Source organism: Lampetra fluviatilis, chromosome 2 (assembly GCF_964198595.1).
Source record: "Lampetra fluviatilis chromosome 2, kcLamFluv1.1, whole genome shotgun sequence".
Classification (NCBI taxonomy): domain Eukaryota; kingdom Metazoa; phylum Chordata; class Hyperoartia; order Petromyzontiformes; family Petromyzontidae; genus Lampetra; species Lampetra fluviatilis.
In genome coordinates, this window is record NC_136276.1 from 20,111,021 (window position 1) to 20,128,534 (window position 17,514).

Here is a 17,514-nt window from a genome sequence, read left to right on the forward strand (position 1 = left end):
CAAAGCCCAGTAAGAGCTATTCCTTAATACGCATTTTTTTTCAAATAAAAAAAAGGATGCCAACAATTACAGCGTTCTCTCTAAAAGAAACGGATCCCACATAATGTGTCGGTGGTGCTCCTGGCGCAGTGCGGCGGCTGCAGCAGGTGGTCTGCGTTGGTACCATGAAAATTGAAGCGGGCCCAGAAAAGCGTGGCACCTGCAGGCCCAGCATGTTCTTGATTTGGGACACGAGGACGTGGATGGCGGCCGCGTTGGTGAAGGCGCTCACCAGTGGATCCGACAGGTAGATGGCCACGAATCCCAGCTGCAGGCTGAACATGATCAGCTGGTGGAACGTCACGGTGAAGGGCATTGGAACGTCGTCGGGTTCGAGAGGAGAGCGTTATTTGTGTCGTGCGCGGTGGAATCAAAACGTTTCCCTTCACCGCTGCTTCTTCTTCTTCCACACTGCTAGGCTACGAAATTCCCTCCGATCGTCTCTTTATGTGTTACTTATTATCTGTTACAATTTCAATGATGCTGTGTGTTGTTGGCCACTTGGCATGTGTATCATTTGGGCCTGTGCTCAGCAAATGTATTATAGAATATATATATAACAGGAAATACATTGCTGCTTTGTTCAACTCTTTTCCTTACACCTTTCGTTTTACATTTTACTATTGACCTAAAGAATTTAATATGAATCTTGATTTGAAGCTTTCGTGACAACAGAAATCCATACTCTTTGGTTCTTTCGGTAAAGTCACGTAGTTAGAAGGAAAATAATAGATCACGACGTTTCGATCGCCACACAAGCAACCGTCTTCAGGTCGGAGTGAGAAACTTCTGAGAAACTTTTCACTCCCACCTGAAGTCGATTTCTTGTGTGGCGATCGAAACGTCGTGATCTATTATCATTTTTCTACTTACGTGACTTTACCGAAAGAACCAAAGAGTATAGATTTAATATGACTAATAAGTCATCAATGGTCAATGTCAAATTACGTACTTATACGACGCTTCCATGTACAATACAATAATTTACATGCACACATGTTAAACATTTGAATATATAATTTACCGCATTCATATAAACGATAACAATACAACAGTTAATTCTGCAGACCTTGGTCAAATCATTACTGGATGGAGGAATCTCAATGCCACGTTGGTCATTAGGATTATTTGACCATACTTCACCATCCTGGCTCGTGCAAGTTGGTGAAGGAGGGGTGGGCCGGACTGGTTCGGCTATCACGGTTACCATGTTTGGTTACCGGGTTCACTCCGAAATGCAATGCTAACCTCTGTGCCACTGCTCCACGATAAACGAATACAGCGACGCACCCTACTTACTCACAAATGAGAACACTGATGTATACTCGCTCACGCTGTGCTGTAGCTACAATACGTAGATGTACAGCCCACCATGATGAACACGATACAAATACCGTGTATAGCACAAACGCTATATTGCCGTAGAAGGCTTTTGTCCATCGCAACAGGTTCGCTGGTTTGTGTTGGTTCTGAAATAAAAACCAGCCCGGAGTTGTCCTTGTTCAAACAAACACTCCTGGGAAAGATTGACCTGAGAGAAGCACTGTTTTTTGGGAGTTAATAACTTCTGTGAACTTGTTTATTGTGTTAGCCGCAATTCGCCGAGGCAGCAGATATTCTCGCGCGGTGGCCAGAAGGCTTACTGGCGCCCCAGTTGACGTTTTAATGCTATACCCAAAGGTGGTCAGCTGGCCACAACGCAGAATTATCGTTTATTGGTTTAATTTTCAAAATCAAATTGCGTATGATTGATGAACGCAGAAACAATTCAAATGACCGAAGCACCTATTTCGGGTCCTATAAATATCAGCATCTTTAGAAAAAACAAAAAAATACTGCGCAGTAAAATATGGTAAGAGCTTCTGGTACAAGCCCCCACGTGGTTGAGCCAACGCGCATTCATCTCTAAAACTGTGGATCAGCTACGACGGGTGTAAGTTTGCGAACGAGGAGAGGTCAAAAGGTGTCACAGGCACCTGAGTGAGGGCAAGGCCACGGTCCAGACTGCGTCTGGAACCGCGGACAAAATTCAGTCCGGTTCGAGGCTGCGTTTGGCAATGCCGTGGACAGCTGAGGCAAGTGGCACCCAACTTTCATTTCATTTGTAGAGATTTAAAAGCTCACTTTTGTTTATCCCGTAAGCTCTGATTAGCTATCAACGCCACAAGCTTCATAATCGCTGTATGTATGTTCAACTTCTTTTGCACCGTACGTAGCCAACCATGCTATTTGGAGGCGTGGAAGAATGACAACAAACTAAGCACAAAAATCAGTTCTAAAGAAAAGGGTTCACGATCTATATCTAAAAGTGCATCAGCTCCAGTGGCTGCCTCATATCGGAAGGAAGATCGTTCCACGCGGCTGCAGAAGTGCAATCGAAAACGCGCGATGCAGTGACCGTCTTCGTTCGATGGTTAATTAAAAGCCGCTTCTGCGAGGATAACCAAAGTTCACATGGATGGTTTATGCCCCGTGACAAGATCAGCAAAGGTATTGTGGTCCAATTGTGACAAGTGCTTCGTGTGTGTAATGAGTGCGCCCTGAGTCTGCAATGCGTTCAGGCCTCTAAGCTGGGTTGCCTCGCTCGCGTTATCCCCATAGTGAGCGAGTTTCGTCGAGGTGCCCCAAATTGAGCCTCCGGTGCCAGGTTCTGCAAAAGACAGAACGTGTTCACGCCCCCTAATCTGGGCTTCAAAGCGTCTCCTTACTCTGCTCGGTCCCAACTGATTCGCTTGCAGTGGCATTCCCTATCAGACCTATCAAGAGTCCGTGTACCCCTACCAGCACATGTTTTTTTTAATGTGTATATATACACTTTTAAACAATCATATTTGTTTAATCCAATAGATACGTACACAGCTTCAGAATTGTAAGTGCACACATGCAAAGCGGCTCTTGCCAAATTTTTTGCTGCTCAAATGAGCATTGAGGCGGTGCTGTATCAACTGTTTACACGCCTGAGCCAGAGTGGTGAAAATTCCACATTCCTGTGGCCGAGACGAAGTCTGTCCGTAGCAAAACCACTGTTCACTTCCCCACTATTGGTGCTTTTTTTATTGACCCTGAAAGGATGACGGGATGAGTCAACCCCCCCCCCCGACCCAGGATTTTAACTCCGGAACCATCCAATTGCAAGCCGTTCACGCTACCGCTGAGCCATTTGCGCCGTTTGTGGCCATACAAGCGGGGGGCCATCATACCTCCGTCACGTGAATTGTCTCGCGTGCCTCCTCGAGTGGGCCCACATAGCCTGTCATGATGGCAACCGCTGTCGCAAGCAAGCAATGAGTGTGCGGTGAAACTGATCTCCTGTGGCAGCCCTGAGCCATTGGTGGAAGATTCACACTCCGACCACTTATTTCAATTCACCAATCTCAGAGGATGAAGGGGAGTGACTTAATTTCAGGACCTGGAATACACAAGCTTGTCAATTGTCAGATGAGTAATGTGTCAGAGTGCCACCATTAATATTTCGTCCGTTATAATGAAATGACCACATTAAATTAGTCTATGAATGTGAAAATATACTGCAGTGTGTATTGAAACAACAATGCATCATGGTTTTAATGTACGGTGCAATACTATTGTCATATGTCCCATAATATGAATCATCTACAAAACTAATGACGTTTTGCTGCAAGTCCCCAATTTAATCCTGAAAGTGCGCACAGTAAAAAGGGAGGACACATCAGCCTTACATTAGATATGAGGTTTGTAATATGAATTTAAAACAAATGGTAGTCCAATGATTACTGGCAAAACTTCAGAACAGAACAATATTTCAATGCAATTAAATGCCCAATTTTGTGTTACCGCAGTGATGTATTATACTGTTTATACATTTGTAATCTTAATGAGAAATGTGGATTTGACATGCAGCACGATGCAGATTCTTTAATGCAACATATCAACTGGAGGCATCTTTTTTCTGAAAATTAGGATTCACTTTCCTTCGATCAATACTAACAATAAATCACATTTCACATGTTCATATTTTCATCTCTATTTTTACGATTCCAAATTTTAGATGTGTGCAATGACTGTTTGTTCAAAAAATAAATTCATAAGATCTTTCCCATTCTCTTAGTCATAGCATTTTGCTCACAAACACTGTGTTAATCTTTTGCAATTCGTTTCTTTGGGCACCGCCGTACTGTACTTATATTTACTCTCTTGCATAAATATTTCCTGTGCATTGTTATTGTGATTATTGCCCACAACAGTGATACACTGTGACTCTATCACCTATTTATAAAGTAAAATGCATCCCTACAGAAATGAGTGTGCAGAAGCTTGGAGGAGGATGAGTAACAATTGGAATCCCACAGCAGCCTGAGAGCCCCCTGGCTCGCCTTGCTATGGGAGCTCCCCTCTTTCAGCCAGGCTGCTCTGTGACGCATCTGGGACATTATGACGTCAACACGGAAGAGATGTACTCGCTCAATGGAGACGTTCGAATGGGTCAGCTGCAGGACCACGTTTGTTTGTTTTTTACACTAGAAATGTAAATGAGATATTACATGAACTCCTTTAAAAAGTTTTTTTTTTAAACAACGGTTTTATTAACAACTTCGTTTAAGTCACGGTTGAGAAGTACGTCAATGGCACCTGAGACACGCGGCGCCTGCATTTTGTACGAGCCGATTCCACAGTTTAGGGACCGCGGCGTTTTTAACCTACACAAATATATATATATAAATTATGAGCCGTCCATACAAAATGTAAATTGCTTTAAAGTAGCGAATTAATTGATTAATTGATGCCGATTTTGATACAAGCATGCATTGTCACCGGATCTGAGTACGTGTGCAAAAATGTGGAATTGATTGGACAACGGGAAGCGGACGAAATTTTGATTACAAGATTTGATCACGACGAACAGAGGAATCGAGTTAAGTAAAACCGTTGAAAAAAGAGATATTATCACTGTTGCTAGAAGAGTTGATGGTCAGCGCTCAATAATAAGAGTGCAAGCCAAGGGAGAGAATACTTCCAAGGGAAATGGAGTGGTGAAATCAGCTCGTCTGCCTGCAGGTGCTAGGTGGATTATAGCTAGCCTCCAATACTCTATGGAGATACTGGGGGCATATCGTGAATACTGAAATTCGTGGCAAACGGCGAAGCTTTGTTCCATTACCCGCAAAAAAATGCTTGCGTCAACGCGGCATGGATCGATCATAGCTAAACCATTACGCAAACTCCAGTCATCTTCACAGTGGATTTTGGCGAACGACTGAACAAAAACGGCCACTGCATTGCGTGCTTTCAGATACGCATCTGCGGCCGTCTGGAACGCTCTGCCTTCCGATATTCAGAAGCCACTGGAGCTATGCACTATTAAATCTAGATTTAATAATCATTTGCTTGAGAACCGCTTTTTGTGTTCAGCTTGTTGTCCTTTCCCCGCACCTCCGATTAGCACGGTTGGCTATGTAAGGTACGAAAGAAGTTCAACATACACACATAGCTGATGATCACAATTAACTTTTTAGTCAACATCTTGCAACTGGCACTACATTTGGTGGCTATGAGAACCCTATTTTTAAAGACCGAGACCTTTCAACTACAGAAATTGGAATATACATCAACATGTAAACACCTACTGTAGATTTATTTTTCAATGACTGTACCATTAATTTCAGCGAAAATGATCGGCACTGATGCAAAAATGCTCTTATGTTGTGTGTTATAACATCACTACACGAATTGAATGTACATCGTATTTACAGGGACAACAACACTCGTGCTAACACCAACCTCAATGCGCCATTGCATTGCCTGCAGGTGGAAAGCAAAGGTCTCAGAGCGAATGTCTTCTTCACACAGTGGTCGTTGATTGCTGTAATTCTTTCGGAGTTCTATTGTGGATTCCAGTAACTTAAAAAAAAACTGCATTATACTTTGATTGCCAACGTTATGCGTATGTTATAATGCATGCAGTATAAAATACGGACAGAGATAAGATATTGCCGTTCGAAATGTATTGCTACAGAAGGATACTGTCATCTAAACTGGACCCAAGAAGCGAGCAATGTATAACTAACAAAAAATTAGGTCGCACACAGAAGAAGACTTGATTATGCAGGCAGCGATGAGAAGTAAAAACTGGCACTATTTGGACACACATCTAGGGTGGACAACAACAGGAAATGTTAAAGTGTTTTGTTCATAAAAATGGACTGAACCGGAAAGACAGGAAGACCTAACAGGAATGGCTTGACGGCGACGTAAGAAATCGGTGCCAGAAAGATGTGGCCACTACTTCAGGATATTGGCACAAGACAAAGGAAAGTGGAAATATATGCAGAAATGTGCAGTGGACACCTACGAGCTATCTGCCCATGGACCATAATGATGATATTATTTGTTGCGGTAACACGGACTTAGTACGTTAAACCTGGAGTACGTTAAGGTGTCATCAAATATGTCTGTTTTTTTGCGTCTCCGATATAATATGGTTTCATTGCCCTTATAACCTCTGGCAAAGTGACCATTGTAAATGTGAAAGTTTCATAGTAATGCAAGTGAGTTCTGCGATTGATTTCACTGAAAAAATTTGGTAAGCAACTCAATTAATAACATTAGTGGGTAGCAGGGGGGGTGCGGTGGTGTCATCAAATATGTCTGTTTTTTTGCGTCTCCGGTATAATATGGTTTCATTGCCCTTATAACCTCTGGCAAAAGTGACCATTGTAAATGTGAACGTTTCATAGTAATGCAAGTGAGGTCTGCGATTGATTTCACTGTAAAATTTGGTAAGCAACTCAATTAATAACATTAGTGGGTAGCAGGGGGGTGCCGTCGTAACACTCGTGCCTCACAGCAAGAAGGGCCTGGGTTTAATTCTCCACTCGTGCGTTGTTCTGAGTGGGGTTTGTATATCCACTCCCTGGTCTCCCCCCTCCCCACCCCCAGTTCTGTATGGGATTCTATTGGGTTTGTCGGTCTCTTCTGATAGTAAAAAAAACATTCCCCCATGGGGCCTCCTTTGGCAGTGTCAGAATATAATCATAGGTTTTCCCCTTTTTTTCTGGCAACAAAACAGGTGTTCGGATGTTAAAACACCAAACTGAAACTTTTTGCAAGGAATCATGTCTGCATTAACCACAGATATGTGTGGTGAAAATACAAACAAAAAACATGCTCTGACAGTATATGCATTGTCTTTGAAACTGATTGGTCCACACCAGAGACAGCTTTCTTTAGTCTCAAACGGTGTTAGAGGACGCCCAAAGGCCTTTTGGCGTCCTCTGATCTAACACTGTTTTGAGACTAGGCTCTAAAGAAAGCTGTCTTTGGTGTGGACCAATCAGTTTAAAAGATAATGCATTTCCTGTAAGAGCATGTTTTTGGTTTGTATTTTCACCACAAGTATATGTGGTTCATGCAGACATGATTCATTGCAAAAGGTTTCACTTTGGTGTTTGAAAATCCTAACACCTGTTTTGTTGCCAGAAAAAAGGGGAAAACTTATTTTTTTTAAACATTCCCTGTAACTGGTACTGGTAAAACATCCCATTGCTGAAAAAATACCTGCAAATTACTCATTTGGGATTACACACAGCAGCAGCTGCAACAACATCACCCACTAGTATGGAAACTTGGCAGGACCATGCTGAAAAAGTAGTCATGGGACTAATTTAAACTGTCATGGGTAAACAATTGTAATAATTATGAAGACTGCTATATTGAAATATTAAAACAAAACACAATAGATGAGAGCGTATACTCGCATACTGCTCAATCTTCTGGCTATGAGGTCATCAAGAAAGGCACTGTGCAGTCCACCCCATAGGATAAACAAATATGGTGAATTATACTAAGCTACTGACTGATCATGCATGCCCAGAAAAGTGTACGGGTAAGGAGACGACCACAAAACAGAAAGTTGCATGAATATACACCACGATAACACATCGTATTAATGCTGCTAAAGCAAATCATACAATCCCAAAGATAATTACGAAATAAAATGGTGTTTCTCGCTGACAAAGACATTTGAAATGGTGTGGTGGCAAACGTCCAAACGGGCGAGTCGGTAGTGCACGGCATGGGAGATAAACACCCTTGCCTTGCGTGCTGCACAATGCCCAAGGTTATATATTTATTTATTATTAAAGGTCTGTCTACTGAACGACTATTGGACGTCTGTGAAAAAGAGCTTCATAGCTCATCGGATTCCTCCAGGATAGATAAAGATTCTGATTCTGACTGGTATTTGTCAACAGGTGTTTTTTTTTAAACAGAGGCACTTGGTGAAAACTCTCTTTCAAGTCCATTTTCTTTTACATTTGTGCAGGATTATGCAAACATAAATGTATCCACAGCATAATGATTAAGTGAAGGAATTCATTAATCATGCAACTCAAATTATACCCAATTATTTAATGGAAAATGACACTGATTTCATGACAATGTCATCATCACACGATCCATTATTCAGATGAATAGACCTACGCTACACGTGAAAAATTGCCTCCATGTGGTTTCAGAAGTTTGAAAGGGGGCCAATCGCCTGCAATTTAACACAAAAGAATGGCTTATTTTCAAAAGTAATTTATAGCACTCAGTAGATCTTCATGAAGACTATTTCAGACATATTTTCTTTTTAAACATGAGCAATTGGCACAGATTCCCCCCCCCCCCATCCGTAAATAAATACCCTCATGCTATTATTTTGACTGCAAGCCAAAGGAAGAAAACGCTCCAGAGAGTACAACTATCCCAGAGATGGATCAATGAGATCAGATCATTGTGCCAGCGGCTCGAGTCATTGCTGTTCGAGGATGGTCATTACTCGCGGAAGCCTTCAGCCAGCAGTGGATAGCGCATGACTTATGATATAGATGATGATGATTACTATGGTGGCGGTGGTGGTGACGATAAGCATACACCCATGCAGCTTGGAAGTAGACTCGGCCACCCTGCCACTCGATCACGTGTTACCTGTATTGCTCCAGAGAGCACGGCAAGTGTGGTTGCTATGGAGATCTTCTGCGACTCCAGCTCTTGGGGGTCGATTGCCGTGACATTAGAGGCAAACCGCTCAACCACGCCACCCGTCATCAGCGAAACAATGGCAAAGGTACCTGGAAAGGCCACAAAAAAAATTGGCACGGTCATTTTTTTTGTTTCCGTATGGCTGAATATTATATATTTAAAAAATCACAATAACAAGCAAATCTCGTGTGGACGTTAACAAAGATGTAAGATGATATTGCATTATAAATGTCGATTTCAGTTTTGTACAAGCAATGTTACGTTTTACTGAAAATATACAATTCATAGGGGTGCATTAATCATCCGTATAAACAGCAAAGGGAATTAGACGGTGCGACTGCCAACGTGAGGCTGAGATTTGTAAAGAGAGCAGGCTGGCCAGTTCATTAAAGCATCAGCAGTCGCAGCAGTGTTCCAACTATTTCATGCATACACATGTTATAGCGGCTCAATGATGCGGCTGTGAAGCACAAGAAGATGATCGTCAAAGAGGAGCGTGCCTTTGGAGGCGTTTGAACAGCCCACGGTGCAAGGAATAAACAGTGCTTTTGGAGAGCAGGTGATTTCATAGGGAGAGGAGAGGAGAGTCGTTAGATGGTTTGGAGGAAGACACTTTCAAAAAGACCTGCCTCATGACCTCAGACAAGCTCCGCGTTTGGCACGAGCCGTAAGTGAAAAGTTTGGAACCCGAGTGAAGGTTTTTTATATTTAATCAGCAGACCTACACAAAATAAACTCCTTCCAACATGCAATTCCCTTTCACTCTTTGTAAAAAATAATTGTCTGGAGTTTCTTAAATTTAAATAAATATATATTTCTCCATCATATTTCAGTCTCCTGGTGCTAAAATTGTATCCAAATACGACAAAAGTTAGATTTTAAAACCAAACAAATGCGGATATGCAACAAAAATATCCGCATTCACATACATAATGCATTGCATTGCAAACCTGTATTTTTTTAAGCTGCAAAGGAAGCCTTAGGTATTTCCTGTAATAATATGTAAAGTTTAATGAAAAATAATATCAAAGTAGTATGCCTTCAAAAACAAACAACATTGAAATCTTTATTCATGGTAAGAAACATATTAAGACATTCCGACACACACAAAACAGCGACGGGTAATGACTACTCATCAACAAAGATAACGGTTCTCATCAACCCATACTCCTTCATTACACCACCCTCACTCCTGTTATGCCTGTAATTGATTCACTAAGAGAATTCCTCCCATCCTTACACTCTGGAAATGCTAATAATGTTCACCGATGGCTCTTTGTAGATTTGGGGAAAGGATGCGACGGGCATGTATCCTCATGCTTCAAGGCACGGAATCACACCGCCAAGGACTCATTAGTGCTGGGATCTGCTAACTGTCCCGAGTATGCCTTGTGGATGATCTCTGTCCCATATTCATGATATTCACAGGACAGGTCTCTTCTCGATCAGTGCATGCGCAGAATTCCCCGGCTGCACACTCTGCAATTAATGTCCTTGGCGACGAGACTAGCAAGGATGGCACCACTGTGTGTGCATGTTCAAACGCTCGTGGAACGCATCACCCTTCGCCAACTTTAAATCATTCCCAATATTGCAATACACAGCGCATCACGGACATTCACAGATGCAACCTTTCTACTCGTTACAGTACGAGAAACCATAAAGTCTGTGCATGGATGGATGGTGCCACCTTCAGGAAGCGATTTCATGAAAATATGTTATTTTCTCAAGAGATAATTCGAGGTCTATCAAGAAGAATGAGACTTTAATAGATAATAATGTTAACATAGGCTTGCTAATAAGCACATTTGAATGTATAATGAAGGAAAATTACACAGTACAGGAGAACTCCTCTAATATATTCTTGCGTATGCCAATATGTTCAACAGTTGAATGCCAATGGGGGGGTCTGCTACCCACAAGAGGGCTTCAGTAGCAGGTTTGTTTAATTTTGTTTTACTCTGTCGAAGAAGCACAGACTGCAGTGGCTCTGCAGCACGATCCGTAGTTTGAGTCGCATGGCCACAATTTCACCGCTGTGGCCAGTGCCGGATTAAGCTAGTGCGGGGCCTATAGCATATGTCATAAAGGGGGCCCCAAATAAATAAATAAAAACATAAATATCAACACACATTTTTTTACTTGTGTACGAACGCGGAATGAGTCACTGGAGCGCGTGCCGCTGGGAGATTGGTAGACAATAGAATTAGGGGAAACAGCCCGTTCTACCAGTTGCACCTGTGGGCACGGAGCCATTTGGGGGATCCAGAGGGGTGCGGGGAAGGCCGATGGCGGCACCTGGCCACGCTGTTCAGGACATAAGGTGAGCTCCGACTAACAGTTGGGGCTGCTGCGATCTGGAGTGGAACTCGTCGTTGGGATAGTCATAGGAGCCATAAAAGAGGCCCTGTGGAAGATGCATGGACGGGTGATTAAGGGTACCAATATGACACCCGTCGAGGAATATCACCTAGCCAAGAGGCTGATCGATAGCGTGGTGGAGGTAGAAAGAGTAAAAATAGGCAGCAAAGCCGCAAATGAGAAATGGCGGTGCCCTCCACCCCCTTGTGGCATGGGATGAAGTGGACCAAGCTTGGGAAAGTCCTCCGCCACAGAGAACAGACGAATGAATTTTCTTCTTCGACCGCGAACTCTTGCTCCAAAATGTTGTGATTTAAGATGGCAATATTCCTCCTTTTTTGTAATCGATGCACTTGATGTATGGGGGAGTGGTAAGGGTTCCTGATATCGTGGAAAGATCTCTTGTGCGGGTTGTGGACATGGTTCTTTTTGGCTGTCTGGGACAGTGGACTGTCCATGGTTGAGAAATTAATAAAATGGTAGGTTTTTACCCTTTTAACTGGTACAAAACTGACACCTTTATTCAAGGCATCATGTTTGCAATGACCACAACACAAGTAGTCAATAAAGCAAACAAAAAGAAGCAACTCTGATAAGGATAATAATATGCACTTGCTTCTTTTTGCTTTTGACTACTTGTGTTGTGGTCATTGCAAACATGATGCCTTGAATAAAGGTGTCAGTTTTGTACCAGTTAAAAGGGTAAAAACCTACCATTATATTTTGCCACTGGTAAAAGAGATCTCATAGTGTAAATTAATAAAACTTTTAAATAGTCCTTGTGATCCTCACCCTCTTCAAGCTGTGGGTCTGGCAGCATGTTGGCTGTCCCAACCCGGTGTGGTTATCCCCTAAGGCTGTGAAGGCCGGAATAAGAGAGAGAGTACCTCCTACGAGTCTCTGTGAATTAGCACACAACATTTGGTGTCAGGAGTGTTAACAAAATATATATTTTTTAATATATATTGTAGGGCTCAATCTTGATTTGAAGTTTTCGTGACTGCAGGAATCCATATTCTTTGGTTCTTTCGGTAAAGTCACATAGGTGGAAAAATAAATAATAAATCGTTTCCATCGCAACACAACCAATTGTCATCAGGTAGAAATATACAGCAGTAGAACTGCTGAACAAAAAAAGGCTGTTGCAACAAGAGGTTATATATTAGGTTTGAGGTGGGTGTCACCCAAGGGTAAAGGAGGCGGGGTCAGAAATGGAAAGGAGTCCCGTCGCCGTCCGCACACACAGCAGCTGCGTTTAAAGGGAGAGATCGGCCAATCTCTCCTTTTAACGCAGATGCTGTGCGTGCGGTGACGCTGCTTGTGTGTGACGAGGCTCATTTCCCATTATACTCGTTTACATTAACATGCCAATCCTCCTTTAATGCAGCTGCTGTGCGTGCGTATGGCGACGGGACTCCTTTCCATCTCTGACCACGCCTCCTTACCCTTGGGTGACACACACCTCAAACCTAATGCATAACCTCTTGTTGCAACAGCCCTTTCTTGTTCAGCAGTTCTACTGCTGAATCTTTCTACTTGATGATGATTGCTTGTGTTGCGATCAAATCGTCGTGATTTATTATTTATTTTTGTAACTACGTGACTTTACCGAAAGAACCAAAAAAGTAGTTTAGGGTTGTTAGGAATTTTCTTTTTTCCCTTTCGAATCCTTGAGGGGGAAATAGGCTATGGCAGAATCCACGAAGAGGATGGTTCTCATCGGAACATCCTCGAGTGAGGAGGACGACGGCGAGGAGGGATCTCGGAGCAGCCCCGGCAGTCGAGACCCCAGCGGGGGGTCCCGGAGTGGCGGTCTCGGTGGGGCAGCGGGTGAAGGACGATGATCCCGCGCCGCCGCTGGCTGGAGAAGGGCTGCGGGTACTCGGCGTGCATTGTGGAGTTGCTCTCCGTGGTGACGGCGCTAGTGGGGCAGCTGGGGAAGGCAGAGCCGGTGGAGGGGGCTGTGAATCGGGGGCAGCGAACAGGCGACTCCGCCATCACTGCCGACCAAGGGCGGGTATTAAGTCCTGCCGAAAGTAACCTGCCGCGGACGGCTCATCTGGTGGCGCCTTCCCTCGCGCAGCGGCTGCCATTTCTTAAATAATTTTCGGCTGCGGGGGGTGATTGGGTGGCCTTCCGGCGGCGGTTCGCCACCATTTGCGAGCTCGCGGGGTGGTCCCATGCGGAGGCGCTACGTATTCTTCCCACCACGCTAGACAATGCAGCATTGGCGGAATTTTTTTCCATTCCCGAGGAAGACAGAACGACGCTGCGTCAGGCGTACGGCCAGTTGACGGCAATTTTTGACCCGCTGTCCAAAGGTGGCGGGAATTCGTGATGCGGAGTTGGGGGGAGACCGAGATGCCCCCTTGCCTTCCGCAGTGCACTCCTGTCACTGGTCCAAGATGCGATCCCAGGGATGGAGTGGGCAGGACTGGATTCTCTGGTCCTGTTGACGCTGGCTCAGGAAATGAAAGGTTTTGTTTTGCCGTCCACAGGAGGATGACCTGTCCACGATCTTAGGTAGCCCAATTAAGCCAGGCCCATTGTAACCTGCGACAACGTGCCGGGGTGGCGGCCGGGGCTGGATTTCTGAGAAAAAAGGGTGACCAGGAGCACCGAGATTCTCCCTGGGTCTACGCGTCGGGTGGTTGGAGCCCGCGGGGGAGAGTCGTACGACGGGACCGGCAGGAGGGGGGACCTTGCCTCCACCATGGCGGGGCCCTGTTACATGCTTCAGGTGTGGCCTGCCGGGCCACATCTCCAGGGACTGCCGTGCTGATTTGGGGCAGTTTTTTCTGGCTTCGCCATCCTCCACCCTGCCGGCCTCCGCTCTTCTGGGTCCAAAGGCAGGTCGCGATGCGTCACACACCTGGCCGACACAGCCACCTCATGCATCCCCATTACAGTCGGTGTCGGGTGCAGACGCCATCGCCCCTCATAGGGATATGGGGTACGAAGGTGGTGCTTCAGTTGTATGATGGTTGGCCGCGGGGGTCTGGGCAATGGACCGCAATGGCACACTGTGTCATGGCAGCGGGAGCGGGATCATCCACTGTATGTGGATTTGTGCAGGGTGTTCAGGTGCAGATGCTCATATATATGGGGGCATCTGCCACCATGGTTTCTGAGTTTATTTTTAGGACTCTGCCATCGACGGTGGGTTGCCTTAGTCCAGTGGATAAATCCGTGTGCTGCCGCTAATGGCGGGAGTTTAGGAAGTGGGCCAAGTAAAGGCATCGATACGGATTGGCGACATTGAAAGGATGGGCTGGTGTTGGCTTCACGTTCATTGGTGGTGTCTTGTTTATTGGGGACAGATTTTTTTTTTTAAGAGGATGCCCTTCCAGATTTTAATTGACCAGGGTTGTGTGGAGCTACTGCCGGGGCATAAGTTTTTGGAGTCCCCTACTGGGTGTATGGCTAACGCTATGGTTCGGGCCCTGGTGCGTGAAACTCTTAGGGTTCCCCCAAGTGCACGGATGCTCGTACCCTTGAGGCTGCAGAAGCGGCTCGACCAGAAAATCACCTGGGGTTGGGGTTCTCTTGACCCCTTTGAATAGAGCAGTTTGTGGGCTCACTTTGATAGGGGCTCAGACAATAGATCAGGAGCCCTTCCTGCAAGTATTAAATGCTGGGCTGGATACCGCGGTCATAAAGGCTGGAATGGTGTTGGCCCACACAACGGTTGTGTGTTGTAAGGATACGAATAATGTAACCACTCAGTCATGGCAGCGGTTGAATGGAAAGCGGTGTTGGATGACACGTGGATGGATCCGTTGTACATGGGTAATCCGGATTTGCCGTGGGAGCAGAGGGGCGAGTTGCGGGCATTGCTTCGGGAATTCTCTGATGTATTTAGTAAGGGTAAATTCGATGTGGGCCTCACGTCCCTGATGCGTCACCATATTGATATGGGTGGCGCCACTCCCTTTCATCAACTCATTTTGGTTTAGTCCGAAGGAAAAGGACTACGTTAGTCAGGTAGTCGACTTGATGTTGGCCGCCGATATAATCTCCCCGTTAAACAGTCCATGGGGTGCTCCCATTGTCCTGGTTAAAAACAAGGATGGGAGTTTGCGGTTCTGTGTGGACTTTCAGAAATTGAATAAGGTCTCGGTGGCGGACGCGTATCCACTCCCATGGATGGACGATTCGTTGGATGCCCTGTTGGGGGCGCAGTTTTTCTCCACCCTGGATCTATTGTCAGGGTTTTGGCAGTTGCTCCTGGATGAAAGTTCAACACCCAAAACTGCGTTCCGGACACCACAAGGGCTGTTTCAATTTAATGTGCTTCCGATGGGGCTTCACTCGGCTCCGGCCACGTTCTAGCAACTTATAGAGTTGGTACTGTCGGGGCTCCAATGGGAGTCATGTCTGATCTATTTGGATGACATAATTGTCTTTGGCCGCACGTTACAGGAACATCTGCAGCGGTTGCGTGCGGTATTTGTTGAAATGCGGGCGGCTAATTTGAAATTCAGGCTGCAGAAATGTTACCTCTTGCAAAAATGAGTTCGATAGCTGGGGCACATTATTAGCGAGTCCGGGATCACCACGGACCCCGACAAGACCGCTTGCGTGCATAAGTGGCCAACCCCCACTTTGGTGGGTGGGATCCGCAGTTTTGTGGGGTCCTGTCGTATTACCGCCGCTTTGTACCTGAGTTTGCGAAAATCGCGAGGCCAATCCATGTTCTCACGGCAAAGGGCCAGAGGTTTCTGTGGGGGATGGAGGAGGAATCCGCATTTGTTATGCTGCGCGACGGCCTTGTGAACGCACCCCCACCCCCCTTTGATACCCCGATTTCTCCTTGCCGTTTACGTTGGATACAGACGCCTGTGATACCGGGATCGGCGCCGTGTTGTTGCAGGTGGAGAATGGGGTGGAGAGCGTGGTCGCTTACGGTAGCCGGGTTCTGTCCCCAGCAGAGCAGCGCTATTGTGTTACGCGCCGTGAGTTCTTTGCTATCGTGCACTTCATACAACAGTACCGCCCGTACCTCTACGGTAGGCAGTTTATGGTGCACACAGATCACGCGATTTTGCAATACGCGCTACGTGTTGACCAACCGTCCACGCAACTCTCGTGATAGTTGAAAATCTTGCAAGATTATTCATTCGAAGTCACCTATAGGAAAGGGTTACGCCACTGCAATGCGGACGCCAGGGCATTGAAAATGGGTTGTAGATGGGTATTCCAGCATGACAATGACCCAAAACACACGGCCAAGGCAACAAAGGAGTGGCTCAAGAAGAAGCACATTAAGGTCCTGGAGTGGCCTAGGCAGTCTCCAGACCTTAATCCCATAGAAAATCTGTGGAGGGAGCTGAAGGTTCGAGTTGCCAAACGTCAGCCTCGAAACCTTAATGACTTGGAGAAGATCTGCAAAGAGGAGTGGGACAAAATCCCTCCGGAGATGTGTGCTAACCTGGTGGCCAACTACAATAAACGTCTGACCTCTGTGATTGCCAGCAAGGGTTTTGCCACCAAGTACTAAGTCATGTTTTGCAGAGGGGTCAAGTACTTATTTCCCTCATTAAAATGCAAATCAATTTATAACATTTTTGACATGCGTTTTTCTGGATTTTTGTTGTTGTTATTCTGTTTCTCACTGTTCAAATAAACCTACCATTAAAATTATAGACTGATCATTTCTTTGTCAGTGGGGAAACGTACGTTGTGCCAACAAGTCAACGAGGCAGAGTCCGATTGGGACCTACATGTTCCGGGAGTTCTTGCGGCCTAGACGATGGCCCCTCATGCCTCTACCGAATTCTCCCCATTTCTTTTTTTTACGTACGGGAGAATGCGGTGGAGGTAATTGAGGTTAGGAGGCTGCAGTGTGTATGGATCCAGGTAGGTCGCAGGTATTGGTATGTGCACCCTTCACGACTGAAACCATATTTTCAACCTCATGAGGGAAATTAATCTCCACCATCTGATGGCCGAGTGTGTGTGTCCGGAGACGGATGTGTGTTTACGGAGATTGCGCCTCTGTGAAACTCTGTTCCTCCATCCGCAGGATCCCAGGGCGTGACACACATGGAACCGCCGGCGGTACCGCCCACAGGCGGACTGGGGTGGACGGTACAACCGCCACCTGCTTCTTCC

The 17,514-nt window shown here is 45.5% G+C and overlaps 1 protein-coding gene across 1 annotated transcript in view; it reads right to left on the reverse strand.

Annotated features, from left to right (window-relative positions):
- Positions 1–17,514, reverse strand: part of LOC144946997 (prestin-like) — an 86,500-nt gene that overhangs the window by 51,446 nt on the left and 17,540 nt on the right. Inside the window, exons 3-4 of the mRNA XM_078876101.1 lie at positions 8,986–9,128; positions 164–328 (exon numbers count right to left, since the gene is read on the reverse strand). Coding sequence (XP_078732227.1) covers positions 164–328; positions 8,986–9,128 — 308 coding nt within the window. The remainder of the gene's footprint in view (positions 1–163; positions 329–8,985; positions 9,129–17,514) is intronic.